Source organism: Globicephala melas, chromosome 6 (assembly GCF_963455315.2).
Source record: "Globicephala melas chromosome 6, mGloMel1.2, whole genome shotgun sequence".
NCBI classification, from domain to species: domain Eukaryota; kingdom Metazoa; phylum Chordata; class Mammalia; order Artiodactyla; family Delphinidae; genus Globicephala; species Globicephala melas.
Genome location: NC_083319.1, coordinates 49022225 through 49046579, shown reverse-complemented (window position 1 = coordinate 49046579; position 24355 = coordinate 49022225). Strand labels below are relative to the sequence as shown.

The window sequence follows — 24355 nt, the reverse complement described above, 5'->3', positions numbered from 1 at the left end:
CTATTAAGCCAGACATGAAAGAGGTTTGCAAACATAAAACAATGCTGTTTTTCTTTTCTTTTTTCTTTTGTTTTTTTTCACTTTGGAGCTTTTTGGAGTCCTCAGTAATTTTGAAGAGCATAAAGCATCCTGAGATCAAACTATCTGAGAACCACTGCTCTGTGGCATAGCTGGTGTGGTGCCTAGCCATCTTCATCAGAGTGTCGGCTGAATTCCTTTTTCACCAAGAAGAAAAGAGAGAGGACCCAAATTAGGTCAGTAAGAAAGGCACTGGGTGTGGGAGTGGGGTGGGGAGAAGGATGGCCTTTGTCCATGGAGGATGCAGACTTAGAAATGAGAAGATAGCATGAAGGTCTTCAGGAGAAGGAGCGGGCGCAGAGAGGGGAGTCAGGAAGAGCTAGGAACGAGACTTTGTCCTTGCGTGGGACTGATCGTTGGTTATTGTGATGTAGTGGCAGGAATCAAGACCTGGTTCAGAAGACTTGCTGGAGCAAAGCCACTTAGAAGTGGTGTGACCTGGGCAAATCACTTATCTTCACTGGGGCTTTAATTTGCTTGGCTGTTGGTTGAACTAAATCAGGATTTTCAACCCAGGATTACTATAGAATAATAGATAATAATATGTATAGCAGTAATTAAAGATAAAATAATAAAGTTGCAAAGTTTGTACACATTTACTTAATAAAAAAATGAAAGCAGATTTAGCACTGTCTCCTGTCATAATGTCACTCAACTCACTGGAGTTCAGATGTGCTCTCTTGAATGAGACTACTGCTGGCACAGAATGGCTTAGCCCAGGGAGCAGAAGTCATCATAGCAGAGAAGAGAGGCAAAGAGCCATCGAAAGAGGATAGCTTAGTAAGTTTCTCTTTCAGCTCAAAGTCTCCAGAGACTAAAACAGTGTTTGATGCCCATCCTGTTGACACATGTTCTTAAAGAACAGAAGAGGGACATACTTAGAAGGAGGGTCAGGAGTTATCAGACTAACCAGCCACACAGACCTGGGATTATTTCTCAACTCTGTTATGTGATATCTGCGTGTCCTTGAGCAAGAGATATAATCTCTCTAAAAGGGGGATAATAATGCCCACCTCCTAGGGCTGTGGTAGCTGTTCAATGTGAACACGTGTCAAACTGGCTGGCTCAGAGCCAGCACTCAGTAAACACTGGCCCTCTTCTCTTTAATCGAAGTGGGCAAATAGAGAACTGAAAGACGGCACATGGAAAGTTTGTCTTTTTCGGTGTCTCTTGATGAGAGGGGGTGCTGCCTCAGAGGAGTGAGATTAGAGGACTCAGATGCTGAGTAAGAGGGGAAGCAATCTGGCAATGCTGTATCCTGAAGCTGCGCAGGTACGGAGATGCCATGTTGGTGGCCGCTTCCTTCCTGGCGGCCACGTGGGAGGTCTCCTCACTCATATCTGCCCCCCTGAGTCTCACTTCCTGGGAGACATCAGGGATGAACCACAGCCAGCAAAGACTCTGCTCCCCATTTATCATCTCTGGCTTGCTTAGTGGAGCCATTTGCTTTCCAACAGGTGAGTTGGATGAAATGGATTACATATTGTCAAAATAGAAAGCAATGAGATGTTGTGGTCATTCTTTTGTGATGTGGAAGTGGGAAACATTTAAGCATTTCACCTTAGCTTCACAGCAAGCTCAGGAAATAGATATTCATGACTCCAGGCCTCTCTCCCATTTTACTTATTGACTTTAACACAAAAAGTGCCTTATTCAGGTGTTTTAAAAGAACGACTTGCTTGGCACAAAAGTATTTGGAGAAGATAAACACTGACTAAAACTAAACATCATTTTACAGTACTTTATTTAAATAAATATGGTAGGCAGCGATCTGAGAAGTGGTCTGATCTGGGCCAGACATTTGAGGCTGTGCAGGGCCAGTGTTCAACAGTGACACCCTGTGACAACAAGAAGTCATGGCAGCGGCAGACTGATCAGACCTAATTCTCACCTCACTTGAATGTGAAAGTAGGACTGATCCTTTGGATTGAGTAATTCTGGAGGGAGGGAGGGTGCATTTTGCAATCCGCTATGTAATAATTGATTCAGTCAAGGGCTGTATCAATGGTTACTAAAACCATTAGGTGAAAGGTCGGTGGGGGAACAGCACATTCACGTGTTAGCTAAGTATCACCCCACAGGTTGCTCACGAATTGTGGAGGTAAAATATATCTTTACATTGGAGCGATCTGGTGGTCAAACTTAGCACTACTATTCCTAGCAGAAACACCTGGCATTATGCGTTTCCTGGTGTGGTGTGAAAGTATGTAAGATACTTGTGAAGTATTCCTGCCATAAATGTTTAACCTGAATCTGATAAAGTCTTTAGACCAAGTTTTCAGTTTCCAGGAAATAAAGGGGACAGAGGAGCGTGAACAGGACAAAAGGAAATAATCATACAAATTTAGAGTGTGGGGCGTTCTGTAAGACAATTGGCCGGGACTCTTTGAAAAGTCATTGTTGTGAAAAATTAGTGTTTGCTGGGGCCTTGCTCTAGGCTAAAAGGCTAAAGAGATATGTCAACCAAATGTTATGATTTGGGGAATAAAAATTAGCCACAGAAGTAATTTGGAAACAATTGGGGAAATTTGAATATGGACCAGATATTAGATGGCATTAAGGATTATTGCTTATTTTCTTAGGCATGATAATGGCATTGTGGTTATGGAGGAGAATATCAGTATTCTTAGGACATAAATTTTGAAGTGTGTGTAAGTAAAGTGTTTCAATTATTGCAACTTACTTTCATACAGTTTTGGAAAATAATATATACAGAGAGAAAGCACATAGAGCAAAAGGTCAATAATCATTGAACATAGGTAGAGGGTATGAAAGTCTTCACTGTCCTGTACTTTCAACGTTTCTGTATGTTTGAAAATTTTCATAGTTAAGAGTTAGAGGGAAAAAAGAGGGAGTGGGAGACTCAAGAGTTGTAACTTGTCTCAGCTAACAAGATGTGAGGGTTCAAAGAGATATGACAATAGTTGTACTGCATGTTTGTGGGATAGCAGCTCATACCGCTTTAAAAAAAATAGCAGACGAAGCCTGTTCACTTAGAATACCCGACAGAGAGGAAATCTAGTTACGTGTCAACTCCATAAAGTCACGATGAGAAAGGCTGGGTGCTTAGATAGGGGTGGCTTTCTCATCAGCAGACAGTTCTTCATGAGGTGGAGGCAGGAAGCCTGATCTCAAGACATACTGAGGTAATTGAGGAGACCATTGGTGAACCCTCATTTGCAGGCAGAGCTTCCAGTTGGAGGGCTGGGGAATCTGTGGTTTGCCGGAGACTTGAAAGTGCACAGATGGCTCGCACTGCCTTCATCGGGAATAGATTGACTGACTTAATTCGGGATCTTTCTGTATCGACTTCAGTGCATTTGTTCAGCAGCTGTGGGGGAGGACGGGTGAGCGCCTGACGCTTGCATGATGGCTCACCCAGCTGTCAGCCTGATTTCTTCTGCAGACAGATGTTTCAAAATGACCCTGTGCTCTCTGCTTTGCCAGGCTCCATGGAGTCTCAGAACTCTAGAGCTGGAGAGACATTTGGTTCTTAACCTGGGTTTCAGAGAGTCTTCCCTTGGTGACTCTGGGTGGCTTTCAGGGCTTCCAGGAGCCCCTTTAAACAGTCTCCCAAATCTAAGCTTTTTTCCCTAAGAAGGGTTCCTAGCTTTCAATAGATCCCATAAGTGGTTATAATTCAAGAAATTTAAGAGCCACTGATCTGGTCCAACTTCTAAGCTCCACATAACAGACAGAGAAACCGAGAGAACAAATTAGGAAAAGAAGCAGTTATTAAAATTTTTGGAATGTCTGTATACTTTAGGACTGACCTGGTTTTCTCCCACTGCAGACTGAGCTAATGGCCCGGTAAAATTGGTTGAATGAAACAGAGCCACTAGGGAGCTTTTGCTGTCAGCATAGAAACCCCAAATAGCAGAGACAAGTCTGGTCGAAAACCTTAAGAAGGCAACATAATTTAGGAGCAGCTCCTGCAGTCTCTGGAAGTCAGAGTCATGGGGGGAGACCAGTTAGGTTCTTTTGTGTGGATTACATTTGATCTCTGAGAGAAACTATCATTAAGAAAGATCTCTGTCAACAAATTCCATCCCTCCACGCACCTCCTTTCCCACATGACCCCTCCACCCACTGTCTTAAAAAAATGTGGGTCCCTTGGCAGGATTGACACAAAAGAGGCAAAAGAAAGCTTGATTTTCCTTTTCTTTTTTTGGCTGCACTGCCACGTGGCATGTGGGATCTTAGTTCCCTGACCAGGGATTGAACCTGTGCCCCTTGCAGTGGAAGGGCAGAGCCCTAACCACTGGACCGCCAGGGAAGTCCCTCAGTTTTCTTTCTGAAACAGAGACAGCACTGTATTTGATGAAGCACTGCTGTGCTTACCAAATAAGACAGAAAGTTTCTTAATTGAACACTGAGAAGGATAGGGGTGTGTGTGTTGGGGGGGAATTATTGGAGAATAATTATAACTAAGAGCAATGTCATTTAAGTAATTTTTGAAAGGCTTCAAGCATCTGGGTCCTGGATAGAAGGGCCTGGTGGGTCCTGAGGCTGCCTCATCTCCCCATCTCAAGATCCTTAACTTAATCACATCTGCAAAGCCTCTTTTGCCATATTAGGTAATATGCATAGGTTCTGGGGATTAGGACGTGAGCATCTTGGAGAGACCACTATTTAGCCTACCACACGAGGAATTTAAAGACACTGATGTTTCTAGACCCCAAAGGTGAACTACAGTCATGTCCCAGGAAGAGTCTAGAATTTTTCTGTTTTCCATAATTGCTTCTGTCTCTGTATTCCTTGTTTCTGTCTTTCTCCTCAGACTGACTTCCTCTGCAGCTCAGCCATATGTTGGAACACGATGGTAGACAATTCCTGAGTCTGTAAGTTATGGTTTCACTAGCCAGAGACTGTCCCCACCTCTATTCCAAGTTCCCAAGGAAAAAGCTCTGATTGGCACTCTTGGGTCAATGTCACCTTTCGCCAAAGATGTAGCCAAAACTGTGGCTGAGGGAAAGGGTACAGCTCTTCCACATTGTATAAAACAACTGCCAGCAGGGAGGCATCTCAAAGGATGCTCAGCTGGGCACACAGTGAAAAAGAATCCTCTGGAAAGGATGACTGGTTACTCACCGGGGAATTAAGTTAGAGGTTGACATTTCAAATAGAATGTGCCAGCACTTGGTCAAGTGTTTTTCAAACAGTGAGTATCCATGAAATGTTTCTGGAATTAGGAAGAGTTGTGAAATTTCTTCAAAGTGTCTTTTTATCCAGGGGGTTTTATCTCCTTTTGCCTGGAATCCTGCAGTTCTTCTGACTGTACCTCTCCTTCCTCGGCCATGCCATATCTTTACATGTCACATTTTCGCCCAGAATTCTTCAGTCACTTTCTTTTTTATCTCAGAATAAAGTCCAAACTCTAACCTGGCATTTATGTATAAAGTGCCGAGTCACCTTTTCCCTATTCGGGACAGGAGAATAATAATGCCAGATTCACTGATGTACTGAGAAGATTAAGTGAATATTAGGGATTGTTATCCTTTCCCACAAGTCTCCAGCGTGAACCCTCTGCCCTTTCAGGTTGGCTGCCCAGGGCTCTCCCAGTGAGTCTTATGTGTTCTCATGGCTATGCGTTTGTTTTGCCTGGGACTCCAGCCCTGGAAATATCTGACCCTCACCTCCTATCTTTTCAGTCCTGCATATTACTTTGGGCCCTGCTAGGCTACAAATACTCATTCTTACCTCTTACTTCTAAGGGCATCTCTCCTCTATTCTGTGCAGAGTGTCAGAGTACATTACGTAGCCCAATAGCCCAATTTCCTGCCCTAATGTGAAAAACATCCACACGTTGCCTTCCTGGTGGCCATGGTGCTTCTACATGAACACTTTTAGTGTTGATGAGCTAAACTTGGGCTGCTCATCCCGTTTTTTCAGCAGCTCTAATTAAATAACTGCAATGTGTAATTATCTTTTTAGTCACGACAGTCTTGCCTTTTTAATAAAATTTTCAGTTCTTCCAGAGGAACAAAGTACCAGCTGGAAAGGCATTGATTGTACTTGTGCCTACAATTTCATGACATTAGTAGTTAAACCATTGCTACCACTTTTTCTTTTCTTTCACCTTCACCATTTCTTGGGGGGAGAGGACTTGCCATTACAGGGCTTGTGATTATTGTGACCATGCCTAGAGCAGAAATAAGGCAAAGAAAACCCTCTTGATTGATGTCTATTTTTTTTTTTTTTTTTTGGCCACAGTGCACGGCATGTGGAATCTTACTTCCCTGACCAGGGATCGATCCCACTCCCCCTGCATTGGAAGCGTGGAGTCTTAACCACTGGACCACCAGGGAAGTCCCTGGTTGATGTCTATTGATACTTAAGCCAACTTCACTTAGGCCACTTTAGATTAAACAGTATTTGAATTTTTGAAAAAAATAATTCTACTGCAAAACTTTTACTCCTTTCTCTCCCTTTTGGTGTATTCTTCCAGTCTTTTTACTATTTATATACAAATATATCCATATCTATACACTTGGTTTAGTTTTTATAAAAATTGGGATTACACTCTATATGCTGCTTTGTATTTCCTTTTAAAAAGACTTAACAATATACCAATGACACTTTTTCATGTCAATGTACAAAGATTTAATTATTTTTAATGGCTCCATGCGGTGGCACAATTGATCTATATTTTTCTCCTATTGATCAACATATTTCCAATTGATTCTTGAATTCTGATCTCTTTACCTTAAAAGATATTAAAAAAGATAGGTGTGTCTGATAGTGTGACCATCACACTCCTATTCACAAATTCGGGTTAAATTTTGCCACCTCCAAATTTATACGTTGAAATCTTAGCCTCTAGCACCTCAGAATTTGACCTTATTAGGGAATAGGGTCATTGTGGACACAATTAGTTGAGATAAGGCCATACTGGGGCGGGATGGGCCCCATACTGGTGTCCTTCTAGAAAGGGAATATTTGAATACAGACCACAGGGAGAACATTCTGTGAGGATGAAGGTAAAGGTCAGGGTGATGCTTCTATCAGCCGAGGAATATGCCAAAGATTGCCAGAAACTCACCAGAAGCAGGAGAGAGGCCTGGAACAGATTCTCCCTCACAGCCCTCAGAAGGAACCTATTCTGCCAATACCAGATCTTGGACTTCCAGCCTCCAGGTCTAGATTCAATACATTTCGGTTGTTTAAGCCACCCAGTTTGTGCTGTTCTGTTAGGGCAGTCCTAGCAGATTAATACAGTCTGTAAAAAAAAAAATTGTTTAGTGCCTGAGGTAAAGAATATTGGGGCAACAGTTCATGAATTTGAGTGAAGGCCTTTCTAGGGTGTCTGCATTGTGTCATCATGTCTATCCGATGATATATTGTAAGATAATGACTGTGACACAGCCCAAGGCTTCTGGGAAACGGTTCATACTATAAAAAAGTAATGTGCTGTACGTTAGGGCAGAGGCCAAGTTAACGACCAGGGATCAGCCATGGTGAAAAGGAAATAATTACTGAGAACTTTCCACAGACAAGGGTGTGGTAATCCAGGCCTTTCTATGGTAAGCTGTCTTCCGGCTTTTAATCAAATTGGGTAATGTAAAAAAGGAAATGATGATATATTATCTCTAGAGAATTTAGTCTTTCTCTACCTCCATTAACACATCCTTCAAGGAAGCCCCATGTTGGTCTAAATTTGAGATTTTGGCAGCAAATGATGGTTGACCTGATTTTACAGGAAATCTGAGGGCACATGATTGAATATTGTATGTGTTACATAAATGTGCAGAAAGCTATGCCAGCCATTCCATTTTCAAAAAATTGACCAGACAGAGCCAGTGGGAAATGTAAAGATAAAGGTGCTCACTGGAACAAAGCCTCATTCTCAACATCAGGGTCCACGCTGGAGATGCAGCCCGTGAAGCTGGGGCTGCTTAGAGGTTCTAACCAGGGTGAAGCACTGTAACATTTGGGTGCTTATCAAATTAATGTTCCCCTTACCTTTAAAAATTGTGAATCACTATATTGTACACCTGTAGCTTATACAATATTGTACAGTAACGATGCTTCAATTAAAAAAAATAATGTCCCCCTTACATGGAATGTTCTCCTCCTATCGACTAGTTAAACTCCCCTTGTTTTTCAGGGCACATTCTGGTGTAGCCTACCCCATAGGGCCTTCCTTGCCCTGAGCCACAGAGCACTGTCACTCCTCTGAACCTATAGATTCTTACTTTTCATGCTCTATTTCTTAGGCGGCGAAATGGTAATTACAAAACAATATATGATTACACTTTATTACAGTTAGATTTAAAACTCCACAGGGGCAGGGCCTTTGCCTGCTTTATTCACCTTGGCACACTACTGGGCACAGAGTAGGTGCTCAGCAAATATTTTTTAAAATAAAAGACTGTACATATATGTGTTCTGCAATTTCTTTTCCCACTATTATTTGAAGTGAAAATATTTGTGCTGGACAACAACACCCCTTCTCTGCTGGCTAGATATGACCCACAGACCACCAGTTGCAGCCTCTGCTCTACAAGTAATTTATGGAGCCCAAGGCAATTGTCTCTCTGTACCCCAACAATTCTTGGCATGAGAATGGTAGAGATCACATGGTGGCAAATAAATGCACAAGGAAGTCCAAGTCATGTTTTGAACTACTGAGTTTTTTTTTTTATTGCAAAACATTTGTTACAGAAATTTCAGAAAGTTTCTCCCATAGTATCTGCCAACCTTTGCTTTGAATTATATATCTAAATGAACAAGCTCAAAGTGCACTGTGAATCCAATAAGAGACCTTTAAAAAAGAACAATTCCTCTAAGGATTTATATATATTTATAATGTCGATAGATATGCAAACCACTGTCTATCTATACACAAAGAACGAAAAGATGTATATGTCTTTAAGAAACCCAACTGCAAAATTGTTTATAGGAGTTCATTTAAAAATGATATTTGAATAATTTTCCCCATTATAAACTATGGTTAGAACGTTTACAAATGAGAGTCTAACTTCTGTGTTATGAAACGGCTGTGAGTACAGTACACTACATGGACTGTTCTGCACAGCAGGAGCAGCAATAAAAACTCAGGTCAGACACTGTAGTGACAGGAAGCGGACAAGCCTCGATACAATGCTACGGTACTCTTCTTCTGAATCTCCCTCACAAAGATCCTGAGTTTAGGTACAGAATGATGCAGCTAGCAAATATACATGCACATATCATTTGGGAGAACAGAAAGAACCCTGAGTAGGGTGAGTTTCTTTCCCTCCCGCCTCCATTCTCAGTGTATTTTGTGTATATACTCACTAAGTTGGAATCAAGAATATGATCCTGGTTGGCTCTGATTCAGAGGTCCCAAACTATTGCCTCTGGGACTGAAAGCTGCTGGCAGACACGTTTGTTTGGCTACCACAGTGTTTGCACATCTGAAAGTGAATGTCTTTGCAGCAGGACACATGTTCTCTCGTGCCCTACAAACCCAACTCCTTCCTGTTGTCTTTTGCCAGCCCAGTTGACACATTTGTGTTCTGGATCCAGTCCCTCCACATATTTGAGTTTGCAACCCCACAATCTAGATGCAGATGGCCGGTGCTGATGACATGTGAGAAGCTGGGGTGAAGATGTGAGGGTTGGGATTCAGACAGGCAAAGAACTGATGAGGCTGATGCAAACACCAGCCAAGTTAGGAGCATGTGGGGTAGAGTTGCGCGGTGGATGAAAAGTCAGTGGGACGGTGAGGGCTGGACAAAGTCTGAATGTTTGTAACCACTGTTTCAGTTTACTGTGCCGGTGTCCAGAGGGTATTGAGGTAATAGAAGCAAGAGTCAACTGGTCTGGCAAAAAACACCTTGTGCTGGGCCAAGAGAAAGGAAGAAAGTTAAGGGGGTGAAGAAGGCTATGCATCCAGGCACAAGGCTGAACACCCCTCTGTGTCCCACAGCTCTCAGCAGCCTGCCTGCTCCAGAGGAAGGCCTGGGTCAAGGTTGGCATTGATGCTCATCAGAAAGCCTATGGCCTTCTGGCCACACATGTCCTTTTCACTTCCCAGCACACAACACTGTGTAAATAGGCAATGGCCTGAAGGTTTAATGGGGCCAGCAGACTAGGTAAGTTAGGGGAGGGAAAATTCACCTCACTCTTACCGCCGTCGGGATTACTTGGCCACCGAATTCCTCTCTTAGATGACATGTAGAAACGGTCATGTGTTGATTTCATTATCAGCGATCAGTGCAAGGAATTCATCAGAGAAAAGGTAACACAACTACATTCTCAAACGAATTACAAAAGAAAAGGAAAAAAAATCTTGTTTTCCTTAAATCAGAACCAACCCCTCCTTTGGTTGACTCTAATCTGAGAAAGAGACTGTTTGACAGGTAAAAAGAAGCGAAAGCTTAGGCCAGTGCAGGCTGAGAGAAAAGTTCTCTCTACTCGTTGAGAAGCCATCATTTATAAGATGTGTAAATTGTGCAAATTGGTCCCTCTCTTGTCCAGATGTTGAATGGCTTCTAACAATGAAATGGTGATTTCCTTACAAGGCAAACTCTTCAGAGTCACCCAGTGCTCAATCACACACCCAGTCACACATCTCTCACCCTCCCCTGGGCCAGGCTCACATAGAAGGTGAAAAAAGCCCCAAGGTAGGAGCGTGGTCATATGTTGTCCACTGGATTCATTCATACTGATATGTGGATTTCTACACTGTCGTGAATGGACTTCTCCCTCTCATCTCTGTTTTAGTAATTTGCACCTAATGGCCCTAAAGAATCAGAAACATGCCTTTCATATATCACAGATGCACCAACACCTAGACCTTGGTAAACCCAAGTGGTATTGGCTAGCTATATCCAGGTCTCGCATAGCTATAGGCCCTGTGGTTAATACTTTAGTCCATATTATTTGTTCAGAGCTTAAAAAAATAATAAAAAATCCTTGGTTGCTTTTTTGTTTTTAATTAAAAAAACTGGACATAATCCCCAAACAGTGTAAGAAGCCCGACATTTTGAGTGAGTTCCTAAGTGGTTTAGGAACTCAGCAGGAACTGCTGTTCCTAAGCAGGCAACAGTAAAATGTTAAGTGCCTTTAAAAAGTCAAAAGAAATGCATAAAGCAGTGCATGCATTTTGTTGCCACAAAATTAAGACTGGATTTGGAGCGGGATTATTTCATTTAAGTCACATTACTATTATTAAAGAATAGTGAGCTATAATGCAATATCTAGAACAAGGATATAACCACCTACACACTAGCATCACTTTATCTAGAAACAAACATATCAGGGTTACTACATGAACATATTTATAAAATACTGTACACTGCTTCCACGTTGGGTTAGCAGATGTAAACAAACACCTAATTCAACTGGAGCTTAAAATACTATTTTCAGTTCATTTGTCATATAGTCTTTTGTATAACATGCCAGTTTGTCTTTCACAGAATCACAACTTGCCTACCACAGCTCACAGGGCTGGTTAGAAGATGCACATCAGCTTATACAAATATTTTACAGTGGTCTACGGGAATGTGGAAAACATAAAGCAGATCAGGAACAAAAGTGCCCATTTCATGAGGATGCTAAATAACATGGAATTGGGAACATCATTAATCCTTGCAACATGTGCTTCTTTATTGAATGTTACAGATTTGTAAATGATTATAAAGCTGTCCTGTAACGTTCATTAATACAACCACATGCTACAACTATGCTGAGTTAAACACGGGTTACATATATGTTTACATGTGTTTTATAATACAGCATTGCCCCACACACACTGAATGGTATAGCCTATAGATATAGCATGATCGATGACTGGATAATATTTATTATCATTACAGAAGTTAAACAGCCTAAACATTCAGAAAGATTAGACTGTACAGCCTCAGAAACTAGAATACATGTGCTATCCAGTTATCTACCATAATATTATCTATAGAAACCATCTTTTAGAATACATTTGAAACATTCAGAAGAAACACATTTTGTGTTCTTGCAAGTACATTTTTCTCATTCGATTATTCTGATATATATTTTTTAAAGGGGGAACTTTCAAAGTGCTATATAATATCCTAGACCTGGAAGCTTAGACTTAAAAAAAAATCCAGTTCTGTAAAGTGCTGCATTCTGACCCCTAATACACCTTCTGGCTGGAGAAATACTCAAACTAGTCACGGCAATTACACTCAAGCTTTCCAGCTTCACTGAAATCCATTAAGCAGGAGGTTTCTAAGTATAAGTATAAAGTACGTTGGTTAATCAGGAATTTCCACGGTCATTTTCATTAAACATCCTTACTTCTTTTCTTTTTCAAAAGGACTGAGTAATTTAGAACAAATCATGACATATAGTAGTATACAAAAATTGGCACCTTAGAAGCACATGATTAAACCAAAGCTATTTACTTCCTTGAGCGCTCTATGACTTTATTTACATTCCTCAATAACTTGCTGCTCATGGGCTGCTTAATTCACAGAGACAGGTAATTAACGTCCCCTCGATCAGGGACATGGTGAAATAAATGAGCTGGACACAAGCTGACTGTACAAGGCCACAGAATCAATGCCACATCGGTGTGCAGAACACCCAGAAATGGAAAGAAATGGATGGAAACATAATACACATGTAAGTGCACAGGAAAGAAATGGCTCATGAAAGTTACACAGGTTGTGTTTAAAGTCACTTAAATTTGGCTTATATATTTCACACACTTCACAAAAGATGTAAGAACTTCATTTTCATGCACAACAAAAGGACCAGGTAGTCACAAGGTCAGGGCTGTTAAATACTTTGTTTCCCAGGTTCTGCTCGGTTCTCTCCAGAAATCACGATGAATGGAAACACTCATGCTCATAATTTCTTTCCCCTACTTTCAGTCTGGTCCAGAATGAGGCCCTGGAGGTGCTGTGATATCCTGCTCTGTGGTCAAAGAATAACGATTTCACCTCCTTCTTAGATTCCTCTACAGATTTAGAGAGGCTTCTGGCTTTGTAAATGTGCTCCATACGTAAAACCATCAAAGTGTTAGGATGTAAGTACATCAAACTAGCAAAAGCTAATCTAAGGAACAAAAATAACAAAATCTTGGTTCAAACTCTGGTGCTGAGACTTGGCCTTCCCGAGAGTCACCGAGGAATGGTCTTGAAATGTCAAGTGCCTATTACAACTGCGTTGATTATGAACAAACATGGTTCCTCCTCCTCATTATCAATCAATATGGAACCAGGGGTGCATGAACCCTTTAAGGTATATTGCAACTTTGCATGTATGTACATTTTTTTCTGGGAAGCGGGCCCAGAGGTTTCATTAGATCCTCATAGAGATTCGTGACTCAAGGAAGTTTAAGGGCAACTGATCTATTCTCAAATGTGTGTTCGCTGAGGGGGAAATAGCCAATATGGAGTTCAATAAAAATTTAAGTGTTTCTAGAGCAATTATATATGAGGGACTCTGGTGACTTATTTCTTATTCACTTAAATCCAAGGAGTGAAGAAGGAATTCTTTAATTCTTTATATGTGGCCACATCATTATCTCTACAACTGAAAAGCTTGTTCAGAAGGTTTTGGGTTTTGTTTAAATATTTAAAGGCTAGAGATTTTGTCCATGTACTTACTTGATTTCACATAATGAGACAATTTGGAGTTCATAACTACAGAGAAACAAAAGAGCCAGGTAGTATTTGGGGTCAGAGACATTAAGTCCTTTTCCTTAAAGATCTTTGTTCGCTTTGAAATCAGTGATCCAAATAGGAATCCGAAGATTTCTTTATCCCACTTTAAATCCAGATTCGGATCTAGAAACGTATGCCTATATTCTCGAGTCCGTAATACTATCTGGCTTAGACTGGCTTGTCTATTCTGATTGTACTTGGCATAATCGCTTTGTGTAGGAGAAACCAGACTAAATGAGACGTCATGACAGCAAGTGCTTCCGCACAAAAAGGGGCAGAGGGAAGGTAGTGAGTCATGTTCTAGTTTGGTACAAGGAAAAGCTGAGGTCATAGGGATTTAAAAAATTCATAATTTCAACATCTGTCAAAATTTAACATAATGAACTCTTTCAATGGAACTCCTTGGATATTAAAAAATCCTGGTTATATCTCAAGGTGATAGAAAAGTCCAAGCCTTTTAAGAAAGCTCTATATGTCTGTTTATATACTATATATTAACATGTCTCCCTGGGTAAATGCATATATATGTATATAAGCAGCATATACTACAGAACTCTTTACATGTTTATTTGTTTTCTATTTTAGTCTACTGTATCTTTTTTATAACTCTGTGTATAAGAAAAATATTCATGGTATGCGTGCAACTGATGGCTTGGGTTGATACCAAACTCCCAGTCAATTCTAAGGTTATTTATGGTTTTGAAACTTCCTTAAAAAGTGCTTGGAACATCCCATAAAAAAGATACCAGCCCTTGAAAAACTCCAATTAAATTTACGCTGAGCTCAGATTAAATGGCAAAACTCTAGGTATGAAAATATCTACATGTAACCAGATATTCATATACAAAATGCTCGCGTGATGAGTGGTGCGGAAAATTGGCAGTTACATCCTGGAGACGTTCAGAAGACATGGTAGACTCATACAAATGATGAAGGTCACACAGCAGCATCACACATGACATGGATGGTGAGAAGATAACAGTATCCCATATGGCAGTTTTAGGTGAGTTCTGCCTACTATTTTTTTAAGTTCACTATTACATATTCAGTGAGTGGCTTCACTGATGACAGGTGAGATACAAAATAAATTAAAAAATATAAAATTATTTAATTACATTCATCCTGAGCTTGCTTGACTATACTTGAATGCCCACTGTTTATAATAAACCACTTGACATCTGTTTTTAACATCAATTCTTCTTTCATTTTGATTGCAATACAAAAAGGCATTTCTTTTCCCTTTATTTTCTTCAAAAAAGATAAAAGTTGTGGCACCAGAAACGAATATATAAGAGACAGGTGAACTATGACTGTTACCTTGTTTTTTCTTTATAATGATCAATTACAGAAGTGTTGGCATGAGAAGGATGTGGGACGTTAGGTAGAACTGCTTGCTGCCGGCTTATACTGAATAAAAAGGATGCTCTTCATCAGTCACCAGTGATGGAGCCAATGTGAAAAGAAAACAGAATTGAAAGTTTAGAATATCTCATTTGTATGCTGGCTGTTCTATTTTATTTTTGCAATTTAGCCCTGCATCCTAAAACTCTCGATAACGGTCAGAAATGGAAAGATGACTCCTGGCACGGACAGTGCTTGAAGCCCCATTCATTCCCAGAACTCATGGCTTTCTGAAGTGACTAGTGATACACATTCATCTCAACCCTTCTTCTCCCTCTTTCCCCTCCCTGCCCATCAAGTGTGAACATGACTTAAATCCCATGTTTGGCACTGGGCCAGAACAAATGCTTTCTTGATCTCTGCCCAGAAGTCACCTTTGAATTAACACCTCCCAAAGCAATATTTGTTTTGCTCAGCTAAGAATAAAGCAGATAAGTTTCAAGAAACGGGAACAGGTGAATTTGGGGGAGACTTTTAGGGCTGGATTCTTGAGCCTCCTGCAAAGCTTACTGGGAGGTTTAGTTGTGTTTGCTTTCAAAGCTGTGGAAAGCGGAGGTTCTGGAGAGTCTCCTCATGGACAGACTGTCCCCTCGGCCCTCTGGCTTGGAGGACTTACTCCTCTGGAAGGGATTTCTCAGGCTTGCTGCGTTCCGCTGCCTGTCGAGCTTGTCACTGATGGAGAAGCTCTTCCTGGTGTGTGCATATGGCACACTTGGCTCCTCTGCTGAGTAGCTGCTGGCACGCTCTAGCTTGGGAACTGTGATGTTGTTGGACAGGGTTCTGTCTGAATTATCACCCTCCTGGGGGCGTATTGCAATGGCGGCTCTCCGGCCCTTGGCCTCATTCTCCTCACTGTCAGAGCTGGGGTGACTCAGTTCTGCTTCTCGTTCGGGATGGCAGCATGATGAGTCCTCCACTTTTCCTCCGAGATCTCCTGGGAAGGTGGCTCTGTCAGCAATCACTTGAGGGGCATTGACACACCTTGTGTCAATACAGTCTGTAATACTTGTGTATTCTGCTGTTTTCACAGGCACCCCAATGTTGGCATAATAGCTCCTCAAAGGAGAAAACATAAAGCTGTGAGATTTCACGATGGGGGCCTCTTCTAGAAAGAAGGGGGTGGTGGCTAGGTAGCGGCTACTTTTGGAACGCTCGATGGTGTGGTACATTGGAGGGTCAGTGTCCCACAGGTTTTGGCATTCCGGGTGGTGGGTATAGTCTGAAGAAAAAGATTTAGTGTCCATGGAGGTGATGTCCTCGAAATCAGTGTTCCGGCTTGGAGGTCCGTCTGTGGGTGCAAGAGTTGCATAGGCACTACTTGAAGGAGCTGTGGAAGATACTGGAGCCGAAAAGCTTGGCTCTCCCAGCCCAAGGATGTTCATGGAATTGTCCAGAGGGTCTATATCACAGTGGAGCTCATCCATGGCAGAGACATAGATGTCTATACATGAAGACGGTCTCCTGGAATCAGGAACAATGGCCAAGGTGTTTGCAGGGGCTGCAGGAACTTTGGATTCTTTTGCTACAGAGTGGGAACTAGTGGCCCGGTGTAGGCTCAGGGACCTTTCTTTAAAAAGACTCTCCAACTTTTCTATCCCACCTTTGTCTTTCATACTGACTGAATAGAAAGAATGGCTTCGCACACGGGGCATTAGGGTTGGAGAAGTTGGGGACAAGGTCTCCTCACCTGCAGGATCTATACTCTCTTGGAGCTTGAAGGTGTTCCCCTCCTGGCTGTTGAAGCTGCTCTGGCGGACAATGTAGGCTGCGTCTGTGCAGTCTGAGGAGGTCCGCGAGCGGATTTTGTTGGACTCGGCCCGCTCCAGACCCGTCAGGCGCTCCAGGGCTGTAGCCATGCGCCCGATGAGGTCCTCGAGCTGCGCCAGCCGGATGTCCACGGTCTGGAGCGAGGCCCTCATGCAGTGTTCCCTCTCGTTGACTTCCTCCAGCCGCATGGACATGTTCTCCACCCTGGGACGGAAAAGAGAGCCAGAGTCAGTTGGGGCTGGTTTCTCTGCAGGAGGCTGGAGAGCACAGAGGGGATCAGAGTTGCACCCAGACTCGGTGACCTCGCTGTCCCACTGGAGGGAAACTAAGGGGGTGGGGACGAGAGGATGGCAGTGACCCTGTCACTGAGAATCACAGAATCTCCACCTTCTAGAGCTGGAAGAGGCTTTAGAGATTATTGAATCCAGCTGTTTTTAGCTACTAAACCCCTTTTCCCTCAGTGAAAATTAATGCTCAATCCTGATAAATAAACACCAAAGTTGAGTAGTTCTTCTTCAAGTAAAGTGGGCCGAAGCCCCACCTTTTCCCACCCTCCTGGCTTCGCTGTGGCTTGGGGCAGGGTTCAGTGACCTAAATAAGTATTAGGGTGTTGGCTTATCAGTCACCAACAAAATGAGAATGTTACATTTGGATCACTTTACCCAGACTTTTGTAGTAGAATTGCAGAATGTAGCTATTCTTACTGCAGTGTACATTTAAATTTGTATTCTATGGACTGGGATTATGTTTATTTTGCGTTTATATAATAATCTTTTGTTGTTGTTGTTACTCAAAACAATCCTTTTAGAATGTAGTGCCTCCAAAGGAACTGATATAGTACTGTCACTGGGTCACCTGGAGCTGATCTAATTTAACCGAATCCTTTCATTAATAAAGGAAAATCAAATATCAAGAAATTCAGCCAAGATTACATAGAGTAATTTACGGTAAATTACTCTGGAGTGGCTATCAATAAATAAATAGTCCTACTCCTCTGTCTCTGTCTCTCTGGGTAGCTGATCACAGATGCTTTATATTACAGTTATTTCTCCAGGTCTTGACCCTCCCCACTGGAAATTCTTAGGTGTGTGACCTGTCTCATATTCCTGTTCCCATTTCTGTGTTGCCAGCCCAATACATGCCAGGTGTCAATAAAGGTTCACTGAGTCAATCACCGTGATGAACTTGATTTCAACTGTCCAATAGGTTGCCTAGCCATTTATTTATAAAGACAGAGACCACACATTTAAAATAAAATTGTACCATATTTTCACCTGCTCAGATTAACTTGGAAGGGACAAACCAAAGCCAAGTTTTGGTTTGAGCTCAAACTTTCACTTTTAGTGCCCAAAGGCAAATCTTTTAGAGAATCTAAATAAGATCCATTCACAACTTTTTTGGGGAGCATAAAGATACTTTTCCAATACTTCCAATATGCACAGCTAATCACTGACTGCTGACCCTTAAAAGGAACATGGCTGCATGCTTTACGAAGAGCGGTGGGCATCAGAGCTGGGTCCCTCCAGCTGGTGTAGTGGTGGTAGTGATGGCGATGGTGGGTTGACAGTAGCAGTGCCTCTATCAGAGAAGACTGTACATTTCAGTGCCAGAATGAAATGTGAGGCATGTGGTCCCCCTCGCTGAGGAACCTGAGGCCTTTTAAAAGCCTCCTCCTCTGCTGCTGCAGCCTTGGGGCCCATTTCTGCCTCTCTTAGCAACAACCTCCCAACTCACTCTACCTACTCTGCTCTTTTACCTCTCAGCTTCCCTTCACTGGTCCAAGGTTCTGGACTGCTCTCGAGAGCCCTGCTTTGGGAACATTTTTTTCTTTTGCTCCTTCCTGCTGCTCCACAGCCAATCCAGAGCCTCCCGGGGTCCAGGCACACTCTGCCATCATGTCCAGGTGTATTTCCAGCAGACTTATAAATGGAGCAATTCTGTGTCTGGCAAACACAATGCTATTCATCCAGCTAACACAGATGATTCAGAAGGAAAATTCAACTTTCCTCTGTTTCACTTTGTTTTGTGGTATAAACATAGCCTGAGAAACAAATTACTTACAATAATAAGTTTGTGTGTCTTACAGACTTACAATTCACTTCTTCACCATCTAGCCTATGGAGTTTTCAAGTATTACAATTTCATTTTTTTTTTGTAATTCAATAAGCTTTGCGTAAGTGGACAAAAATACTTCTTCATTAAAGTCAGGAGAAGGACAGATGGTACATTTCTATAGAATGAGGAGTTTTGTTTGGCATACCCTAGGTACTGGGTCCACCTAGCTTTTTAGTGTTGGCAGAGTAACAAAAGGCAGTATAGTTTTCTTCCTCCCTCTCCTGCCCTTTCCTGGAGCCTGGTGTATACAAGGTCAGTATGGAAAGAGATAAAGATGCTCTCTGAGCATAAATGCATGCCATTATTAGTTTGAGCATGGTGAGCTATCTCCCTGCACTGGGGGGACCCTCCCCTCCGTGCATCCCACCTCGCTTTAGCCCCAAGATCCAATACTGCAGAGAAAACTAGCAGGTGAGAGGCCAAGCTAAGGCACCAAGAGGCAATTGAAGACTAAGGCCTTGGTTGTGGGGAATAAACGGAACCCAGAAACTAAGGAGCCCAAGAGGATGGGAGGAAGAGAGGGGAGGTACAAGGAGGAAGAGGGTCGTCCAGGAAAGCAAGGAGGTGCCCAGTGGAGCCTCAAGAGCAAAGATAAAGAAGCATGGCTCCAGGGGATGGAAGTAGGGGAGGAAAGCCTGCTAGAACAGGGCCAAGGAGCTATTCTTCACCAAATCTTAATTCTCCTGTGGGCTCTGAGGTGCTTTGGAATGTAAGATTTGAATTTAAAAAAAGAAAAAAAAAAAAAGGACTGTTTGATCCATTTCCTTTCAGAATTCTAGATGTGTTTAACCACCTAATTATATCATCAATTAGAGCACGGATATAACTGATAGGGGTTTAATGTAGGAGTTATAAAAGAATAAACGTTCCCAGAGTCAAGTTTACATATGCTTGTTCCATAAATAGAGTACTTCTCTTAATCTTTAAAAAAGAATTCTTGAAAAGTTATTTGCAAATGGGCACGCATCACAGATAAAAATAGGTCTGAGGAACAAACCAAGAGTTTCGAGTCATGATTGCAGTTTCTAGGAGCTGACTCTGGTCAAATAAATCAGGAGATAAAATGGAGATAAGAATTATAAGAACTTAAGGATCAATAAGAATTCTTAAGGAGATAGATATGGGAAGTGACTAAGTAAGAAAAGAAAAAGGAACTGTGGAAAGGAAGATGTTGTATGAAGGAACACTTTATTTTCCTTTCTTTCTTTCAAATCTCCAGACCTTGCATGGCTTATTTCAGAATAACTCACAAGGCAATCACAATAGGGACCCAGCAGAACCCTGGAAAGATGTGAGGTGGCTCCTCTTCCCGGGAGGCCAAGAAAGTGACAGCCAGAAGCCCATTAGAGAGGACACAATAGGCTGGTGAAACAAACAAACAAAAACCAGGTAGTAAAACAACCAGCCTCTAACAGCCAATGTGATAAGGAAAAGGGCATTCAAAAGAAGATTCTGGTGGCACAGAAAATTTCAACTTCAATATGTAATTTCTTAAGGATTATTGTATTACCTTCCAGAAATTCATCTTCTTTTCTGATAACCTCAAAATGTAGTTAAAGGAAATATGGTAAAAGGAAAAAGAGAACTGGCAGACCATGCCTGCTCTAAATTTCAAATATTCCCTGGAGTGCCAGCAGTAGAATGGGTGTAGGATGAAGAGCAAAAACAATCCCAGAACGCATGAGCCCAATTGTGGGGACTCTTGCAGGGGGGGCGGGGGGGAGGGTATACTGACACAGGTTTTCAGATCAAAGGCAACGATGCAGAGCAGCTAAAGCGAACTCTTGCTTATCCGCAGACTGATACCTAATTTGTGAATTATTTAAGTCCTTTAGGGTCACCTACCCTTCCCTTTGGGCCAGTTATCCTTCTCACTAACTCTGGAACCAAAAAAAGGGAGAAAAGTTTAAACTTGGTTCTATCAATGGAGATATCAAAGATCAGTTTTAGAAAAGGTCATGGTGGCAAGTGGGTGAAGTTCATTTTTTTTGGCTTACATTATTTTTTGGATTATTTATAAATTTCATATATCCTAAGTTACTCCTCTCTCTTTGTTATGAAAAATTATAAGTTGTATATGCTATTAATAGTCATTGTCTAATATGTTTTAGATCCAGGTGAAGTGAAAAAAGGGCATAGAGCCCATTGGTTTGGGAAAGATAATGTTAGATTAAAAGATGACAGCAAGGAATAATGTATAGCCCAGTTGCTCCAATTGTTACTGTCAAGGAGAAAATTCAAACTGAAACTTCTGACAGGTGCGGCCCTGCGGGTGGGTGATGGTGAGGATAAACTGGAAGCTCTAAGTTAGGGGTCTGAGAATCAAATGCCTATAGAAGGGTAGATCAAGTGAGTAGGTGAAGCAGGCAAGGCGTAAGAGAACAGAGTCAAGGAGTCTGTGTCAGCAGAGAGCACACGCAGTCCAAAGGCATTTGGAGTGAATTTTAACAATCATTGCAAGCTCAACACAACAGCCCTCTGTGGGCAGATGCTGCCCATGAGCAACCAGTTTGCAAATTCTGCTTTAAATGAGTTAAAGGAACCAGAAAAGAACTTCCATTTCTGATCAACAGAAAATGTACGTGACCCTTAAAAACCAAAGGGAAGTAAAAAGAAATGCCAGGGACTTCCCTGGTGGTGCAGTGGTTAAGAATCCACCTGCCAATTCAGGGGACATGGGTTCGAGCCCTGGTCTGGGAAGATCCCACATGCCGTGGAGCAACTAAGCCCGTGGGCCACAACTACTGAGCCTGCACTCTAGAGCCCGCAAGCCACAACTACTGAGACCGTGTGCTACAACTACTGAAGCCTGTGCGCCTAGAGCCCATGCTCCATAACAAGAGAAGCCACTGCAATGAGAAACCTGCAAACTGCAACGAAGAGTAGACCCCTGCTCACAGCAACTAGAGAAAGCCCGCGGGCAGCAACGAAGACCCAACATAGCCAAAATAAACAAATTAATAAAAAAAAAAGAAAAGAAATTCCAGGAGACTGCAGATAGGAAATGTTTTTTCCTGACATTCAACATTCCTGGATTCTAGGAATTATGGGAGTTTGACATCAATTGTAGGCAGCATTACTGAATGGCTTAGTCGTAGGTAATTAAGCAGATGGTATCTTTTGAGTACTTTAAAGAGACAGGATTAGTTAACACACAACTACATGGGCTCAATGTTAATCTTGTCTCTCTTTTGATAGTCTAGACTAATAGAGAGACACAGATGTATAATACTTTTGACGAAGTACATTGTGATTTTGGCAGGGAGGTTGACACACTGGAGTGACTAGAGAAATATGGACACCTGGCTGGCTGATTAACCGATGGGCCGATGTCATGAAGAGAGGTAGTTTTTGGAGTCATGCAATATCTTAGTTCTGTCTTGGTTCACCTGATCTGTGCTGGTGACATTTTGGTGGATTATGTTGAAGGCATAGTAGGTATGCTTATCAAGCAAACAATGATATAAAAAGAATAGGATGAAAAATTAATAGACTGATGATAAAATCAGGATCCAAAATTGTCCTTAAAATGCGAGAATAATGAGCCAAAGGGGGAACAACTTAAAGAAAAATTTCACAGCGATGAATGTTAAGTCTTGATTTTAGGTTAAAAACAAACATTTCACAAGAAGAGGTTTGAGGATATTTGAATTAGCTCACGTGAAAAAGCCCTGGTTTTAATTAACTGTAGTCTCACTCTGAACCAAAGACGTGACTTGGCTGCTATGATTGTAATGCAATCTCACAGCAAATAAAATGTATGGATCAAACAACAACTACCAGTTACTGAAAGTATAATATCTCATATATGTTATCTCAATAACTTTTAAGATTCTACAGTTAGGTATTAATACTTCATTTTACAGATGGGGACATAGGTTCAGAGGAGTTAAGTAACTTGTTCAAGGTCACACAGCTAGTTACTGCAGAATTAGTATTAAAATCTTTCCATTATACTGTGTTCTTTCTCTTGTAACATGAAAAGAACTGCTTGTTCTATTGCACTCTATGATTATTAGCCTAGCATATAGTAGATGACAAAAACAGTAAATGAATGAATAAAGGAATTGAATCTAGGCTCTAACTAAAACACAGAATTAAGTTCCATTTAGAGACCACATTTAAAGGGTGACGTTGACAATTTAAAGTGCATACTGAGAAAGTGAGCAGGGTAGTGGGAGACCTGCTGTATGCACGGTAAGTGGTTAAAAGATCTTGGGATATTTAGTTTAGAAAAGACAAAGCAAAGTGGGGAGATGATAGTGATCTTCACCTATGTAAAATACTTTCTCAGAGAGAAATGAATTTAATTTTTTTCTGTATTTATTCATAAGGCTGGTATCTAAGGCAGTTTCTCCTCTTTCTAGGAGGTGCTCAAATAGAGGCTGAGTGTAACGACTATGCATTCTTTCAAAGCAAAGTCCTTATATCCCCACCCCAACCCAGGCCCTGCTCAGTACCTGCTTGTCAAAGTGCTGTTGGTCAGGTGTGGGGGAGAAACACTGCTTTGGGTACAAGTAATCTGTATTCACTGACCTCCCGAACTTATTCTGAATGGAAGGTGCAGAATTTTGTATGTTCCACAGTGAGTAAGTTTGCACCGTCCTCTCCTACTTTAACTTTTATCTTGTCCATTGTATTCTATTCGTGGCCCCCAAAGTGTGGTCCAGAACCAGCATCAGCATCACCTGGGAACTTGTTAGAAATGCAAATTCTCAGGCCCCACCTTAGACACAGTGAATCAGAAACCCGGAGTGGGGACGGATGCCCAGCAACCTATGTAGTAACAAGCCTTCCAGATGATTTTTCAGGCCTTCTAAAGTTTTACAACACTGAGTTAGATGTTTCTGGTTGTTCCTGCCTTGGGTGTACACTGGAACTCAATGAGACTGTGTTTTTGAGGACAGGGCCCTGCCTTATTGTCTGGTATACAGTAAAGATCCAGTATGCATGTACTGAAACAGAACTGAACTAGTTAAAGGATGATGAGCACAGAATTTGATGGAACAAACTCCAAGGATTGGTTATCTTCAGCCAATAGTCAAAAAATCCTCAGAAAAGAAGCCAGTCACCAATGTTGCTTAATAGTTTAGAAATTTGGTTATTTTAATATAATTATCACCAGCTAGATATTGTCCCAAATAAGTGAGGGCACTGGTTACAATCAATTAGCTCATTACATTCTGGAACTGTATTGCTTTAGATACATCATGGTCATTGCTATATAAAAATGGGAAAGTCGGGCTTCCCTGGTGGCACAGTGGTTGAGAGTCCGCCTGCCGATGCAGGGGACACAGGTTCGTGTCCCAGTCCTGGAAGATCCCACATGCCGCAGAGCGGCTGGGCCCGTGAGCCATGGC

At 41.8% G+C, this 24355-nt stretch overlaps 1 protein-coding gene across 7 annotated transcripts in view; it reads right to left on the bottom strand.

Annotated features, from left to right (window-relative positions):
- Positions 1-8709: 8709 nt before the first annotated feature.
- The window catches only part of TRPM3 (transient receptor potential cation channel subfamily M member 3), a 523188-nt gene continuing 507542 nt past the window's right edge, over positions 8710-24355 (bottom strand). For 4 of the 7 annotated variants that reach the window (XM_060300848.2, XM_060300849.1, XM_060300850.1 and 1 more), the window contains one exon: positions 8710-17084. In XM_060300848.2, the coding sequence (XP_060156831.1) occupies positions 15632-17084 (1453 nt within the window). In that variant the 3' untranslated portion in view covers positions 8710-15631. The remainder of the gene's footprint in view (positions 17085-24355) is intronic. The other 3 variants (XM_060300852.1, XM_060300854.1, XM_060300853.1) reach the window with 2 other exon arrangements.